Below are 18780 nucleotides of genomic sequence, written 5' to 3'. Positions count from 1 at the left end.
GAGCTGTAGATATCAGGAGAATGCGTTTCAGCCGTGAAAAATGCAAGAAAACGCTTTTGGCGTCGGGGCTTCTCCCCGAACCCCACTGATAAATAATGAGCTGTAGATGTCAGGAGAATGCGTTTCTGCAGTAAAAAATGCAAGAAAACGCTTTTGGGTGTCGGGGCTTCGCCCCGAACCCCACTGAGGAAGCTTACAGCGCTCTACCAGACCCCAAGCTTGCAAGAGAAAGGCCTCAATATGACTGTTTTTTTTTTCTGTTTTTTTTCGTCGAAGATTGAGAAACAGTCTTATTTTATTCTTATATATCGAATATATATATGTATATATATATATATATATATATATGCTGTAGGCACGTTTATGCATAGGGTTAAGGTTTACTGGGCGTTAGGGTTAGGGTTTGGAAAAAATCGCCCCCCCCCCACTCCAAAGTTCTGGATCCGCCAGTGGTGTGTGTGTACATAATTAATCTTTATTACATTCTGATCCTTCATTCTTTTGGAAGACGTTTATTGTTCCCTAGAATATGTTCTACCTGGAGTTAGCGGGAAAATTGTAGACTCCCCGCCCTTGTCAGCAAGGGGGTCTGGGGGAGCGCTGGAAATTCCCCCAGCGGCCCCGCTGCCAAGCACTATTTCCGGTATTGAAAGCCAACAAAATGCGTATTCTGAGGTATCTGTAATGCATTATCCTGCTATTAAAAACCTAATGTGCTATTCTTACTGACTTAGACTCTCGCGCCGTTCGGCATATTTGACGGCAAGCTGTTTTCACAAAAATCTGTCACTGGCAAAACCCCCCATTGGCTTGGCAACACTCAAAGAATTTTGGTGTATAATTTGCTTTTTTTTATATTGAAGAGGTATTTTTTAACATGAAACCCCTCTGAAGGGGGGTTTAAACTCAAAACCCCTTTGGCTACGCTTATAGCATTTTGAGTGCGTAATTTCCTTTTTTTATATTGAAGAGGTATTTTTAGCATCAAACCCCGCTGAAGGATGATTTTAACTCAAAACCCCTTTGGCTACGCTCATAGAATTTTGAGTTTGCTTTTTTTTATATTGAAGCGGAGGTTTATCGTAAATTTTCGAGGGGGGCGGTTAAAATCAAAATCTTCCTTAGTTGCGTTCTTGGAATTTGGGGATTGTCGTTTGCATTTTTTTTGTTTCATAGAAGAAAGGGATTTACAGGGTTCCCCCACCATTCCGAGATTAGGATTCCAGGAGTTTTCCAGGAGAAAATATTCGATTTCAGGAGCGGAAAAACGCGAACTATATCTATATTTACTAATAAATATAAGAATTACCATATACATGTATACAATTTTTTTTTCCTTTTCAAATTAGCGAATTCAAAAGTAACTGATTAAAGAGTAAAAAAGTACTTGTAAACCAATAAGCCTATTTGCACTACTCTCTCTCTATATATTGCTTGTATAAATTGCAATGTATAACACATTATCAATATCAGTTTCCTATTTCAGTGGAAATCTCTTGCATCAAATTGATTGTTTTTATTAACAATAGGTGTCTTTAAATCTATAAAATCTAACTTTGAATCATAAAGCTAGAAGTGAATTTGATAGTAAAATCATGAATATTTTAATTTTATATAGCAGCTTAAATACTCTAAGCCCCATCTACTTCACAATCTAGATTTATAAAACTAAAACTAAGAGAGAGATTCCAGAATCTAAGTAGATCTCTATTAGATCTAGAAATATAATCTATACCATTAATCATATATACTCTGTCTAAGGCCTCCACCCTAAAAAGTACAGTAAAAGTAGAATAGTAGGCCCTATATTCAGTATATTGATTATTGGCTATAACAATTATATATACTGTCTGTAACTATATCACTATCTATATCACTATATCTGTCTCTATTGACTAGATATATCTATCTCTATCTGCTATCTAGATCTGACTAGAGATCTACTAGTAACTAGTACTACTACTAGAAGATTAGAGTCTAGCTCTAGAAATAATGACTAGATTACTAGATCTAGTCCTAGATCGTACTGATCATAGTAGATCTAGAAAATCTAGATCTAGTAGACTAGATAAATAGATTGATTTGATTTTTGATTTGAGGCACATCGGCACAATTTAGGCCATGTCGTGCCAGCAGTCCCTTAAGGATCCCTCTCTCTCTAAACAACAAGGGCCAGATTCTATACAGTCATATCATTAAAATCAAGGTCTATTCACAGTTAAAATAGTAAAGGTAGTAAAAATTTAAATATTTGGTAAAAATCTAATGTAAATAGTGCATGTTCACAAATCAGATCTTCGTAGATAGCCCCACTTCCCGGATAAAGCCCAGTACCTTCCCAGGGTCGACATTATCAAATAGTGTTTTTAAATTAGTGGCTCTAAAATATTTCGCCCTGACATCCTGGTATCTGGGGCAATCAACGAGGATATGTTCCACGGTGAGGCGAGAGTCACAGTACTCACAAAGTGGGGGCTCCTCTCTCTTTAGTACAAAAGAGTGCGTGATGTAGGTGTGGCCAATCCTAAGTCTGGACATGGTCGTGCTACCACGCCTTGTCAGACCCTTAGATGTGGGCCGCCACCTGACATCAGCCACAATCTGCCTGAGTTTACTGTGAGTCTCAGCCTCCCATCGGTTCTGCCACTCTCGATAGGTGGCAGAGGCAATACTTTGTCTCAGGTCCGAGTAGGGAATTTGGGTTCCTGACACCGCATGATTTAGGGCTCTCTTTGCTTCTCGGTCTGCGGCTTTGTTTCCCTCAATGCCAACATGGGAGGGGACCCAGATGAAGGTGACATCCCTACGGTCGGCTGTTATTTGGTCCAACAGCTTCAGACTCTTATGTACCAATGGGATGTCAGTCTTCATCCGCCCCAAAGCTTGCAATGCAGATTTGGAGTCGGAGCAGATTATAAATTTCCTCCTTTCTGATGCTTTTACGGCCATAAGTGCAAGCAATATTGCGTGCAATTCGGCCGTAAAGATGGAGCAGCCATCGGGGAGTCTACGGGAGATTGTTTTGTTCCGAAAGGAGCAGGCACACGCGACCTTTCCCTCCATTTTGGATCCGTCTGTGTAGATGGTGCCACAATCTCCGTAGCTCTCCTGCAGTTCCCTAAAGTAGACTTGTAGTATGCTTGGGTCTGTATTTTCTTTTTTGAAATTAAGGAGGGATAAATTTAATTTGGGTTTATTCATTAGCCAAGGAGGGTTCTGAGGGGTTTCTATTTTAGAGATTTGGTCAATGGGTGGGGTTAAATTTTGGATGGGTTCTCTCATTCGAAGGCCCAACGGCTGTATGACGTTAGGCCTTCGATTGTATAATTCTACCTCTGTGGAGTTAAATATGGAGTCAAAAGCAGGGTTCGTGGGGTTGGATTTTAGCTTGACTTTATACTGCATTGCAAGCTTTTTCATTCTTATATCCATGGGGAGTTCTCCAGCCTCCACATGGAGACTTGGGATAGGTGATGTACGAAACGCGCCGAGACAGAGACGCAGGGCAGCATTTTGTATTGGTTCCAGTATTTTTAGGTACGACTTCCTTGCTGCTCCATATATTATGGATCCGTAGTCTAGCTTGGATCGAATTAGACTCCGATAGAGCAGCAGCAAGGTATCTCTGTCAGCTCCCCAGTCCGTATGGCTGAGTACTCTCAGTATGTTTAATGACTTTTGGCATTTCTTCTTAAGTTCCTTAATGTGGGGGAGAAAATTAAATTTGGAATCTAAGGTGAGGCCTAAAAATTTTGTAGTTTTCACGACAGGGATCTTCTTTTTGTGTATAAATAGTTCAGGGTCTGGGTGGAGTCCCCTTAGATTACAAAAATGCATACTAACTGTTTTGGAGTCTGAGAATTTGAAACCATTATAGTTTGCCCAACCCTGAATTTTGTTTAAACATAACTGTAATTTTCTTTCTAAGGTGTTCATGTTTTTCCCATAAGTAAGAATGACAAAGTCATCAACATACAAAGAGCACTCTATGCCAGGGGACAGCGCATTTATGATGCTATTTATTTTAATGTTGAACAGGGTGACTGACAGAATGCTGCCCTGGGGTACACCCATTTCCTGGTCATGAGTGTCAGAAGCGGAGTTGCCCACTCGAACCTGAAATTTTCGATCTTTCAGGAATTCCTCCACAAAACGGGGGAGGTGTCCCTTAAGCCCCATAAGCGCCAGGTCACGTAGAATGCCATGTTTCCAGGTTGTGTCATAGGCCTTTTCTATATCGAAGAATACAGCTACTAGATGTTCTCTTCTGAGTAATGCGTTTCTAATATAAGCTTCCAGCCTTACCAGGTGGTCAGTTGTTGTCCGCCCCTGCCGGAATCCGCACTGGTAGTTTGAGATCACTTTATTACTTTCCAGGTACCAGACCAGCCTACTGTTAATCATTCTTTCCATGGTTTTGCAGATGCACCTTGTTAGTGCTATTGGTCGATAGTTAGCTGGGTCAGAGCCGTCTCTTCCCGGTTTAGGTATCGGTATAACTGTGGCTTTCCTCCAGCTGTTTGGGAAAGCGCCTGTTTGCCACACACAGTTATAGACCCCTAGCAGGACTGCCAATGAGGGTTCGGGAAGGTGCTTGAGGAACTGGTAATGGAGGTTTATCGTCTTCTCCAGGCGCTGTGTCATGTGACTTGTCCAGCGATTCCCTCAGTTCCTCAAGAGAGAACGGTTTGTTGTAGTCTTCATTGTTCTCTGACCTGAAATCAATGGGGTGTCTTTCCTCCCTGGTTTTGACTTTTTGGAACTCTGGCGTGTAGTGTGCAGTGGATGATTTTTCTGCTATTGAGGATGCAAGGCAGTCAGCTATTTCTCTGGGGGACGTGACAGTTCGTCCTTGGTTTTTCAAATGCCCTATTGCATTTGATTCTTTCCCTTTGATTCGCCTTACTGCCTTCCAAACCGCTCTAGCAGAAGTTTTGGCATCCAGACTGCCGACAAAACTTCTCCAGGAATTCCTTTTGGCTGACCGTATGGTTTGTCTAGCCTTTGCTCTAGCTATCCTGAATAGCTTTAGGTTTTCCTGGGAAGGATTCTTTATAAATGCAGCCAGTCGTTTTTTCCTATCACCAATAGCACTTTTGCAAGCTGTATCAAACCATGGTTTGCTAGGCCGTTTTGGATTTGCAGAGGTTAGGGGTACAACTTTCCTGGCTATACTTAGTAGCTTGCTAGCAAAGGTATCGGCTGGGTTCTGTTCATGGAGGATATTTTCTGTGATATCCTCGGAGCATCTTTTTTTGGAATTGTTCCAATCGGCCTTATTCAGTTTCCACCGCTGAGGTCGTCCCAATGAAGGGAGATTGTTAGTAATGATGATTGGGAAATGATCACTTCCCCGTAGATCATTGCTAACTGACCATTTAAAATCGTCCAGAAGTCCGGGGACGCATACGGTGAGGTCAATGCATGTGGGTGATCCAGTTCCTGGGTGCAAGTAGGTCGGTGATGCATCATTAAGTATGCATAAATCATGTTGGAGGAAGATATCCTCCAGCATACGACCTCTTGTGTCGGTATTGTTGGATCCCCATATGGATTAAATAAGGCCGGGGGAGTTGTTTCAATAGGTCCTCCATGTCTGTTCGGTTTAATGGAGCGCCTGGTGGTAGATACAGGCTGCAGCAAGTGATAACCTTGTGAAGGGTTATCCTAGCTGCTACGGCCTGTAGTGTGGTCTGTAGTTCTACCCTCTCATGGGGGATTATATCCTTCACAAGGATACAGACTCCACCTGATGCTCTCTCTGCATCCTCAACATTCTTGCTATAAGCACGGTAGCTTCGGAAGCTGATGCAATCTTTCAGAAATGTTTCCTGTAAGCAGACAGCTACAGGAGTCTCAGAGTCCATCAGTAGCTGCATTTCCTCGTAATTGGCCTTGAGGCCTCTACATTTCCACTGTACAATTCTGGAGGCCATGGCTTATTCTAGATGACCTACTTGGAGCTATTTGGCCTTCGGAGGCCCCCGGAGGGGTTTCCCTTTATTCCAGTGACCTTGATATTTTTATTCTTGGGTTTTAATGGAGAGGAGGACAACCCCCTTTTGGGGGAAGTCTTTCTCTCTGGAGAGGGGAGATCCTTCTGGTTAGAGCGGAGGTCATTTCCTCCTCTCTCGCCTCGGGCATCCTCTCCGCTTCGATTTCTCCCCTTAGGGAGTTGGTCAACCTCTAATTCGGTAGAGGTTGGGGTGTCTGGCTGGGTTCTCTGAGGAGAACCTGTGTCAGACATGATGTCTCCGGGTTCTCTCGGAGTATTGGTTTTGACATGCTGCTCAGTCTCCATGCTCTCATCAGCGAGCACAGAGAACCTGTTCTTTAGCATGACAACAGGGCTTTCTTGTTTCTTCAGAGGTGTGTTCTTTGGCGGTGTTTTCTTCTGAGTTGGAGGAGGAGGAGGGGGTGGTGGGGTCAATGTGTCCGTCTGTGTGGCTATGGATCTTCCTATCTTAGCAACAGCCTGGGCGTAGGTCTTTGTCAAGCCGAATTGGCCCTTGGGTAGGGCCAGTACAGCCGATTTCGCCTGGCTGAAGGTACATCCATTTCTTGCCTTGTACTCCTGCACGGCAACCTCCTGTTTCCACACAGGGCAGTCCTTGGAGTAGGCTGAGTGGCCAGCTTGACAGTTTGGGCACTTGAACTGGGCTGTGCAGCCCTTGTCCTCATGACCCTCTCCAGCACATCTGGCACACACAGTGTTCCTCTTGCAGACTGCCGCGCCGTGTCCATAACCCTGGCACTTGAAGCACCTCATGGGGTTAGGTATGTAGGGCCTCACTGGAACTCGTAGGTATCCTGCCTTCACATACTCTGGCGGTGTCCTAGTTCCGAATGTGAGGATAATAGTGGCGGTTTTGACCTCCTCACCATCCCTGCGCCTGGTAATGCGCCGGGCATGGGTGACTCCTCCAATGCCCTCCACTATTTCCTTCTCGGAACATTCCAGTAGATCCCTAGAGCTGATTACACCTCTGCTGGTGTTCAGACTCTTGTGTGGCATGACTTCCACTTGGAGATCACAGAGTCTTCTGCATCTTAAGAGCCCATCAGAGTGTGTCTTGCCATCTACTTCTACAAGAAGTTCCATTGATTTATGTAGCTTAGACACACTCTTGGGCTCTCCCACTACTGACTTGAGTCCCTTATAGATAAGGAAAGGGCTCAGCTTTGTCAGACTTTTCCCCTCCTCTGTGCACCTGACCACCAAAAATGATGGCCAGGTAGTACAGCTTTTTGTGGCCTCCTCCTTTTTTGCCTCAATGCGGCGTCTCTTGCCCAGACTGAAATCTGGGGCAAGTAGTTTGTTGGTTTTTTTTTTGTCCATGTATATTCTTGTTAATTCGGCACCTGTGCTCCCCACCCGCCATCGAGTCCAACAAGGGGACGGGCCATTCGGAAGTCCAAAATGAGCCCGCCTGGGCTACACAGGTGCTATACTCAGTCAGCTGCTGCACTGGACATGTGTCCGATACAGCAGCTCCCTGATTGACCCTCCAGCCACCGCTCGGCATGACCAGCCGATTGACCCAGAGCGGGCCATCTGGGCCTCAGGTCTAGGGGAACTTGGAGCCAAAGTATTGTGTTGTGGTGGTTTATCCTCAGATAGCCACCACTCAAACACCAGGATCTCTTTATCCCCCCTTACCCGTCGCAGTCCATGGCTAACGGACTGGTCTAGGACGTAGTGAGATATTTAGAGATAAGGAGACAGAGTGATGATCAATGAAGGCAGACTGAGGAAAAGAGGAGGCAGACACAATGATAGAAAAGAAGTAGGGCACTTTTGAGCTCCAAAAGTGCTAAGGAAAGAGGAGCGCAGTTTAACGTCATGTCTCGGGACGATGATATAGAATAGATCTACATAATATTATAATATACGTATAGTAATAGATCTAGATCTAGTCATTTCTAGTAGATCTAGAATTCTATATCTAGATCATCATCATGATCATCTATGATCTACTACGTACTAGATTCTAGTCTAGATCTACTACAGTACAAGACACTAGCCGTGACTAGCATGGCCCAGGCTAGATCTAGAATCTAATCTAGATTTACGGTCTAGTCTTAATTTTATTATCAAGTCTTTCTAGATTTAGATCTAGATAAAATAGATCTAGCATTTTCATTCTAATTCTAGATCTATCAAATCTATGTAGATCTAGATTTGTTTTTTAAAAAATCACTTTTGAGATCGAGATAGACTTAGAATACCGGTACTTAGATCTATGTTTATATATGCCAGTGACTATTAAAGTAAACAAAGTATTAGAACTTCCGTTTTAGGCTTGAATTCGCCATATTATTACATTTTTATTAAATGAAAGTCGACAATGCCGTTTTTTTTTTTTTTTTTTATGCGCCCGTAGAATTGGCGATTTTCATATTGAAGGACACCCTAAAAGACAATTTTGTCTATTTTCAGTAGATTCTTATGACTTTTCATGAGATTTTTAATAATTTTAGGAGATTTCCAGGACTTGAATTGCAGAGTCCATAAATCTGTTGAGGCAATTTATCTTGTAGTCATCTTCAACCTTTCCAGGCGTGAAGTTTTCCACATATTTATTATACTGCTTTTTCCTTTAACATTAAGCTGCATAAGCTTCCATGTTTTTAGCAAATTCCTTTGCTGTACAAGACTCTGAACAAACTCACCAATGTTTCCTTAGCCAAGTCTTCAAGTTGTTGTCATTCTAGTAGAGTCTAGTGGTGACTAACATTCTTAGCCAAGTCTTAATTTTATATCAAATCAGTCTAGATCTAAATATATATTTAAATATTATCGCTTTGAATTGTTTTTTTATAGAGATCGAGCTTTTAGATTTAGTTTTTATATTTATACTAGCCGAATATTACCCGCGGGCTGCGGGCCTTAATTTGGATATTACTAAATCCAGTGGATTGAATTTAGATCTATGTCTGGAGTGATCGTTAAATGAACTTGTGTGTTACCCGTGCTTGTAATCGTGCTAGTATTTGTAATCGTGTTCGCATTATCGTAGTCTGTGAATCGTGACCAGTCTGTACTGTGTTATTGTGTGTATCAGTCGTGTTTTATTGAAATAAAGCCTTGTTTCTAAGGTTATGAATTGACTTAGTATATTACAATTTATTTCAATAAAACCATTCTTAAATGGACAAGTTTTTGCGTCCCAATAGACTGGATGCTGATCCTAGTTCAACTAATGCTTCAATTAGATGGAAACATTGGATTTCTTGTTTTGACAGATTCGCAACGAAGGTAGGGGCTAGTGAAAGCGAACAGTTTGACCTGCTATGCAACTTTGTGTCTCCATCCTTATATCAGTACATTTCTACCTGTTCTAAATACTCAGAAGCAAAATCTATTCTTGAGAATTTATTTGTGAAGGCCCCTAATGAAACATTGGCCAGACATTTGCTTGCAACTTGCAAACAAGAAGTCGATCAAAGTCTTGATCAATTTGTACACAAGCTGAGAGTGATGGCCAGAGATTGTCAGTTCCGAGCTGTCAGTGCTGACAAAAATGAAGAGGACGCCATTCGCGATGCCTTTGTTAGCGGCATGCGTTCGAGTGTAATTAGACAGAGGCTACTTGAGAAAAGATCCCTTGAGTTGAAAATGGCTTTAGATATTGCCAAGACTCTCGACATGGCCCAAAAAGAATCCAGTTCGTTTAGTACTCCGTCTCAATTGGTAGAGTCATCTCTTTCGTCATCGGCAATCTCAACCGAAGAAATGGTGGACTCAGAAACAATCGCAACAGTGAATACTAAATGTTTCTTTTGCGGAGGTAGTCGGCATCTCAGAGCGAAATGCCCTGCCAAAGACTGCATGTGTCATTCGTGCGGGAAAAATGGACATTTTTCGAAGGTTTGCAGGTCTCGCAACACTCCTAAAACCAAAACAAAAGTCAAAACATCTCCTAGCCACGAGATTAAAAGACAATCTTGTAAAGATTGTAGCTGCATTAAGGACTCTACACATCTAACATCACTAATTGCTACTTCGTCTGTACCTGGTTTAACTAAATCAACAGTACACATCTCTGTAAATGGCGTGAACCTAAAAGCCCTAATTGATACAGGTAGCGGGGAAAGCTACATTTCTTCAAACATACCAAGAGAGTACGACTGGTCAGTGACACGTTCAAAGCACAAAATTTCTATGGCGTCATCTCAACTGTCAAGCGTCACAAGAGGCCACACGTTTGCATCGCTAAAATACAAAGGGGAAGTTTACAATCAATTCAAACTTTCGTTACTAGATGAACTTTGCACTGATGTAGTGCTTGGGTTAGATTTCCTCGCATTACACAAAGAACTGATAATTCCATTCAACGGTGGTCGACCTGCATTTCATGTCTGCTCGCTCAATGCTGTTAAGGTAGAGGCACCACAATTGTTTGCAAATTTATCCCCTGATTGCAGACCTATAGCTACTAAATCTCGTCGTTACTCCTTCCAAGACACACAATTTATTAAAGCTGAAGTTGAGAAATTGATACGAAACGGTATCATTGAACCTTCCAAATCACCTTGGAGAGCTCAAGTCCTTGTCACGACCAATGAGCGGCACAAAAAGCGAATGGTCGTTGATTATAGCCAAACTATAAATAGATTTACTTACCTGGACGCTTACCCCATGCCTAGAGTGGATGAAATGGTGGAGAAAATTTCCAGGTATGAAATCTTTAGCACATTGGATCTGGAGAGTGCTTATCACCAAATACCTATCCAACAGAGCGAAAAGAAATACACAGCCTTCGAAGCTTGTGGTAAACTCTACCAGTTTTGCAGAATACCCTTTGGGGTCACTAACGGTGTAGCTTGCTTCCAGAAAACCATAGACACTATTATAGAAGAAGAAAAGTTGTCTGACACGTTTGCCTATGTCGACAATGTAACAATATGTGGTACAGATGTAGACTCCCATAACAAAAATCTGTTGCATTTTCAGAAGGTAGCTCTGGAATACGGAATAACTTTCAACGAAAGTAAAAGTGTATTTGCTACTAAGAAGGTAAAGCTGCTTGGATATGAAATATCCAAAGGGCATTTGAAGCCGGACCCTGATAGATTTCAAGCTCTGCGAGATTTGCCACCTCCAAAAGATCTGAAGTCTCAGAAAAGGATTGTAGGACTTTTGGCATATTATGCTCACTGGATACCAAATTTCTCCGACAAAATGTATCCTATAATGAAAAATCAAATTTTTCCTGTACCTACAGAAGTAAAAACAGCGTTGGAAGACTTGAAAGAAGAATTGCAGAAAGCAGCAATTTTCACCATAAAGTATGACCATCCTCTAATTGTGGAAACTGACGCTTCTGACATCGCAGTAGCTGCCACTTTAAATCAGGAGGGAAGACCTATTGCATTCTTCTCTAGAACTCTTTCACCTACTGAAAGGCATCAATCTGCCATAGAGAAAGAAGCCACTGCAATAATTGAAGCCATACGCAAATGGAAGCATTATTTGTGTGGCAATCATTTTACCCTTATTTCGAACCAGAGAACGGTATTCTGCCTCAAGAGGTCGGTGACTCTTTGGATCTCTCACCAGGGAGTCGCTACGGGCCTGAAACTATCAGTAATTCACAGAGTCCCACCCCAATGATGTACAACCAGCCAGAAGTCATCAGTGACTCACAGGGGAGCCACCCAATGCCAGAGTCCCGTACAGGACAGTTACGACTTGCAAGGAGAAAAGTCTACGCCAGAGATACCTCCTGATCCTTCCCTTCCTACGCATGGTTATAACCTAAGACCTAGAAAGAAATAAAGGAGGGGTGAATGGAGTGATCGTTAAATGAACTTGTGTGTTACCCGTGCTTGTAATCGTGCTAGTATTTGTAATCGTGTTCGCATTATCGTAGTCTGTGAATCGTGACCAGTCTGTACTGTGTTATTGTGTGTATCAGTCGTGTTTTATTGAAATAAAGCCTTGTTTCTAAGGTTATGAATTGACTTAGTATATTACAATGTCAAACTTAGCTTATGTTCCTTTCAATTTGTTTTCTTTACCACTGTGAGCAGGTCAGGCAGGCGCGAGTGTGGAAACCTTTTCTCTTCTGCTCAACATTAAATTATTTAACAGTAGGCAGATGTTTGCATTACTGGGTGGGCTCAATCTGTGCACCTCGGTATGGGGACCAAGGGGATAGAGTCGCCTAAGTAACCAGACATACTAACTATACTAACCTAAACTAAATGAAAGCAAGATAACGAAACTTTAGTTTAGGATAAATAAACAAAACGGAACTTTATTTACATAAAAATAAATGAATCAATAATAAAATATAATATACACACTAACTTGGCTAACCACTACTACTAAAACCCTCTAAATCTACACCACTACAAACACTAACAAACTAACCAACTATCTAACACAAACTGATCAAACCAACTATCTAACTAAATCACTACAAGAAAACTACTATACTAGACCTAGATCTACACAAATACACTACACTAAACTAGTCTAGATCTACCATATTCTACTACTATAACCAACCCATAACTAATACTAAAACAAGAACACCTTAGCCTTAGTACCTTGCTATTAGTATTCACTAAGAACAGAAACAGACTATAACTAAGTTTACTAAGCCACTAATCTAAGGCTACACTACAAAAACAAAATAACACTAGATTCTAGATCTACAGTAAGAGGTTACAGCAGAATAGCAGTTATACTCAGCAGTTAAAACAGCAGTGTAATTGCAGCAGTTATAATCAACAGTAAAAATAGCCTGCAATACATAAAATTATATATTCTATTAGGTCTAGAAAACTCAAAGCAGGACTGATGGACGCCGCCATCTTTAAATTAACATGCTCAAAACATAAACTGCCAACTAGAAAATAAAACTAAATTAAAATATATCTAGCATATTTACACACAGTGTGCCATAGATCTAGTAAAAGAAAATATAAAATAGTTACAAACTTACAGGCCGTCCCAGGTACAGAAATATAAAATAATTACCACAAAGATCTTCGGCTGTCACACAGACATACTATACTGACCACTGGTCAACTGTACATTGAACTATTTTAAGACAGCATGTAGTACATCACTTTTTATACTATCCCGCACTAACCTATATAAAAATATGCGGGAGTACAATTATAAAATCTGACACTAACCTATAAAAATAAAATATATAAAAATATAGCTCTGGGAGCGCAAACTCACACCACGAAAAAAAAAAGCGAAAATAGGTTTACCCGATTTGTTAAAAAGTTCAGTTCTTTAATAAAGATAAATGGAGGGACATTAAATATACACTACGGTCTCCGCCATGATCCAAGGAACATTTATGCCAAGTTTTATCAAGATTGGTCAAACGGTTTTGATTTCTATGCTGGACATACATACATACGCCTTACTTTCTGTTTTATATATTAGATGACAGTGACTAGTTAAGTAAATAAAGTATTGGAACTTCCAGTTAAAGTGAAAATTAGCCCAATTATTTAATTACATGAAAGCTGGCAATGCCTTTTTTTTATCGTCTGTGGGTTTGAAGTTATCCATAATGAAGGACACCCCAAAATTTCAATTTTGTCTATTTTTTAGGAGATTTTTATAGGTTGTCATGAGATTTTAATAAATTCTGGAGATTTCCAGGACTACTTCGTATATTTTGCAACTTTATAATTTCTAATAATTTTAATCTAGAATTATCGCGGGGTCTATGAAAGTGTGGGGCTCACATCGTTTATCATCTGTAATAAACAGGATCTTGCTCCCTCGTTGAGTTGCCCCTCTTCAATTTGTTAGATTTTGTCAGCTCTGTAAACTGCATCAAATGACAGACATTAATCCACATAAATTTTAGAGCTTTACTGACTGTTATTTTCGAATAATATTTAAACATCCAACTAATTAATGATAGTGTCCTACTAAGCAATTTAATAAAATAATTATTTCTGCTCCATTTTATTTCTTGTTGGTGCTGCCACCAGTGAATCGTAGCAATAAGAGTCTAATTACAATTGTAACAATAAGGCATAGTATGTGAGTCCGAAGATTCAGGATGAGTAATAATTATATATAATCGGTATTGCATTAAAAAGCTGTCCTTTTAAAATAACTAAATAAAAACTCTGGGCTTTATAGATGTGTATTCATTCTTCGGTAGATTCTTGAAAAGTAGACACCAAATGAAAAGTTCATTTGCTGCTTTAAAGACATTTGTAAATATAATTTATGTGTCTGATTACATCATTTTTTTTCTGTTCCTAGGTAACTGTATAGACTTAATGTCGCCTTGTTCTCACAAGTGTTTGGATCTGCCCAATAAAACATACACCTGTTCTTGTAATGCAGGTTATATTCTCAATCAGGATAAAAGAACATGTGACAAAGCAAATTCAGAAATTAAAAGTGAAAGTTTTTTTCAGATTTTTCCTGAACTTCAATTAAACAGCCAAGAAAAAGAAGAAATCAATAAATTAATAAAAGATGAACATTTTCTCAAAAAAGTTTTTTCTGACATAATATTTCTCCTCTGGAGTGAGGAATACGAAGATCCTAAGAGAGAAATACAACTTTTGGATTATGTTCATGAAATAATAAACTGGATACTCATGGGAAATACGGATATTTCTAAATATAGAAAAATATTTAACATAAACAAAAATCCTGGAACAATCTTGGAAGATATAGAATCAAAAAGTAAAGGCGTACCCCAGAGTCTTGTTAAAGTAAGAATGATTATAATTTTATCTCTTTTCAAAAATAGTAATGTTGAAGAGGACAAAATGGTACCGGTAAGTGATAAAAATATGAAGGAGAATGATAACAGAACAAATAACAGAAGAATGAATTTGAACAACAGACAATTAAATGACAAAGATTTAAACAATAGAAAGTTGAATGAAAAGGATAGAAACAATAGAAAGAAGAATGATCTGAGCAATAAAAACATGAGTAAACTTGATGTGAACAACAAAGAGACTTATAACAGTCAGATGTTTAAGAAAGAAAATGCAATTAAAGACAAAAACCTAGCTAACAATAAGATATACACTACAGAGATGTATGATAAAATATTGAAGGAGCAAGTTGTACTTAATAGAGTGACGACCAATAAAAATAATTCTGGCATAAGAATGAATGGCAGAGAATTGGTGGACACCAAATTTGTCAACAAACCAATGTATAATAAAATGATGCTAGAAAAATCCATAATTGACAAAGAGAAATTTGACATGGAGAAAAAGATATTTGAGAAAGAGATGTTTGAGAAGAAGATTTCTGAGAAAGAGAAGATGTTTCAGAAAGAGATGCTTGAGAAGAAGATAAAAGAGCAACAAATACAAGAGCAAAAGATTAATGGCAAAAATGTTATAAACCAAATCGTAAAACAAGATCATGATCTGGAAAGGGAAAACCCTTATAAACTTATTGCGTCAAAAAATATTGAGGTAGGAACCAAATATATTTCTTCTGCTTATTTTCCAACAACAGAGAAACATTTCAATAATCCGATCCAAAAGTTGACCAATCGGAAAAAAACAATGAATCCTCTCTACCAAATGAGAGCACCAATGAAAAATGTAAGACCAAATATATTTCCAAGTCAACAAACAATGAAAAAAAAAAATCCTAATGGAAAACGCCAGCAATCAACTGACTTAAAAAGCATGGGATTATAGGGGAGTGGTGTTAGATGAGTAAATGAGCATGGGGATATAGGTCATTGGTGGTAGATATCCATAAAGGCATGGGGATATAGGTCATTGGTGGTAAATAAATAAAAAAGCATGGGGATATAGGTCATTGGTGGTAGACAAATAAAAAAAGCATGGGGATATAGGTCATTGATGGTAGATATCCATAAAGGCATGGGGATTTAATGGGGATATAGGTCATTGGTAGTAGATAAATAAAAAAGCATGGGGATATAGGTCATTGGTAGTAGATAAATAAAAAAGCATGGGGATATAGGTCATTGGTGGTAGACAAATAAAAAAGCATGGGGATATAGGTCATTGGTGGTAGATATCCATAAAGGCATAGGGATATAGGTCATTGGTGGTAGGCAAATAAAAAAGCATGGGGATATAGGTCATTGGTGGTAGATATGCATAAAGGCATGGGGATATAGGTCATTGGTGGTAAATAACTAAAAAAGCATGGGGATATAGGTCATTGGTGGTAGACAAATAAAAAAAGCATGGGGATATAGGTCATTGATGGTAGATATCCATTAAGGCATAGGGATATAGGTCATTGGTAGTAGATAACCAAAAAAGCATGGGGATATAGGTCATTGGTGGTAGACAAATAAAAAAGGATGGGGATATAGGTCATTGGTGGTGGGCAAATAAAAAAGCATGGGGATATAGGTCATTGGTGGTAGACAAATAATTGAACTAACTAGATCTAATTAAAACAAAAGGAAAACGATACAAGTAAGCTATTTCTAAATGCATTGAACAATTTTGTATTTAAATCAGATATAATTCCAACAATTACAATCCCTTAAAGGAACATTGTTAGCATAAAGCAGGGGGTTTTCAACCTGTGGATCACGATCCCTTTGGGGGTCGATTAGCAATTTGTCAGGGGTCACTTATGTCCATCGAAAATATGGAATTTTTTTTTGTTTATTCTAACATGTAAAGCTAGTCACATAGTACGTTTTTTTTCCATTGGAATTTACTAAATATATTGTTATTCGAGGATAGATGTGATTATGAACTACATCTATGTCATACTGCAGTATTTTGGCAGCTTTCAGACGGGGTCGATGGCTGGGTAGATGGTTGACGAGGTACTACTATGTGGTGATGTTTTCTTCCAACAAAAGGAATGGTCAGTGTACTACAAGTGTTGTTTTGATCTGTTGATATAAAGATAATGAAAATATAAATATTATGAAAATATAAATATTCAAAATGATATGTATATGTATATCTATCTATATATATATCTATATCTATCTATCTATCTATCTCTCTCTCTCTATATATATATATATAATATATATATATATATATATATATATATATATATATATATATATATATATATATATATATATATATATATATATATATATATATATATATATATATTGTTGTAACTCTAGGTTAGGCACTCAACGAATAGGCATGCAACTCAACACAGTGTAACAGGAAATAAAGACAGGTGTTTATTCACTAGGACAAACACATAGCATCCTTCAGCTTCCTCAGAGTCTTTCTACTAATTTACCAGTCCTTTAGACAGCAACCCGAATGTGGACCAACGACAGCCTTCCCCGCTCCGTTCCAGGTCCCTTCTACAACCTTCAGGCAGCACCAAAAGCTTGCTTCTTAGTTTCCAAACATTCAGACTCTTCACATGCCCTGATGCACTGTTCTTCTCTCCATTCTAGTCTCTTCCTGTTTACGTTCACTAGTGCGCTGGTGCGCACCTCAAGCACTGGTGCAAGGCAGGGTTACAACAATATATATATATATATAAATATATATATAAATATATATATATATATATATATATATATATATATATATATATATATATATATATATATATATATATATATATATATATATATAGCATTAGTATTATTTACTCAAAATATAATCTAGAACTAAAAAGAATATTAGAGAAAAAAAATGAATTGACATGGCTTTTTTTTCTTACCTCTAACTCCCATTGTGTGTAGATCTAGTGATGGGCAAAAGTTAACTAAAAAGTTGCTAACTTTTAGTTTAACTAAAAAAAAAATAGTTAAGTTTAATTAAAAAATAAAAGTTGTGTTAAAATCCTAGTTTAATTTTTTTTTTTTAGTTACAAACTAAAAAGTTTAATTACAAATTGTACAAACTTTTTTAACATACATACCAATAAATATTTAGATCTATCTAATTTGGAGAATATATATAATGAATAATAGAGAGGAGAATAAACAAGAGGGTGCACAGGTCACTAGAAAGCCTTTTGACCTTTACCCTATAATGGTCGCTATTCCCGCCTTTTCGAAAAAATACACGTGTTCATTATATTTCTAGCAAGTTCACTGCTTGATAAATCCTGATTCTATAGATCTACATTTTGCTGCTTTTTATTAAACACCAGTGTGTTCCTGTATAGCTGCAGGCAAAGAATTTTGCTTTACTATAGATCTAAAAGAAATGTCGACTCTTTAAAAACTTTTTACTACATCTAGAGTTAGAGTCAAGTGACGTCTAAGTCTATTAGTATTATTAGTTTACTCTATTACTACTGAATACTTATACTACTATTAGATCAATAGTCATAATAGTCTATATATTTAATTATTTTAGTCTTAAGCAGAGTCTAACTCTTAGTAGATCTAGTCTTAGTCTTAGATCTAGATGTAAATTTAAAATTATAAGTCACTAATATAGAATAGATCTATTAATAATGAAATCTATATTACTTTACTTTATTAGACTAGATCCATTAGTTTAGAGATTCTTGTCTATAACTATAATATGTAACTATTCTAGAATTAGAGTCTAGATTAGATCTTGATATAGATCTATCTAGATTACTTATTATACTAAGATCTAAGATGCATAGATGATAGATCTATAATACTAATAATAGTCGTCACTATACTAGATCTAATACTAAATTAACTAAATCTAGACGAGATTCTAGATCTACATCTATTATAATTATACTTATATCTACTAGATTCTATCTAGATCTATTAGATCTAGATCTAGTATTATCTACTAGAGTATATAGATCTACATACCCTAACCTAGTTATATAGTCATAATTAT

The 18780-nt window shown here is 38.3% G+C and overlaps 1 protein-coding gene across 6 annotated transcripts in view; it reads left to right on the top strand.

Annotated features, from left to right (window-relative positions):
- LOC106079426 (MATH and LRR domain-containing protein PFE0570w-like) overlaps positions 1–16351 on the top strand; it is a 71402-nt gene extending 55051 nt beyond the window's left edge. For 4 of the 6 annotated variants that reach the window (XM_056011549.1, XM_056011548.1, XM_056011552.1 and 1 more), the window contains one exon: positions 14255–16351. In XM_056011549.1, coding sequence (XP_055867524.1) covers positions 14255–15669 — 1415 coding nt within the window. In that variant the 3' untranslated portion in view covers positions 15670–16351. The remainder of the gene's footprint in view (positions 1–14254) is intronic. The other 2 variants (XR_008774921.1, XR_008774920.1) reach the window with 2 other exon arrangements.
- Positions 16352–18780: the final 2429 nt, after the last annotated feature.

The sequence above is a fragment of the Biomphalaria glabrata genome, chromosome 14 (genome assembly GCF_947242115.1).
Source record: "Biomphalaria glabrata chromosome 14, xgBioGlab47.1, whole genome shotgun sequence".
Taxonomy (NCBI): Eukaryota; Metazoa; Mollusca; class Gastropoda; family Planorbidae; genus Biomphalaria; species Biomphalaria glabrata.
This window is presented reverse-complemented; position numbering and strand designations above follow the sequence as displayed.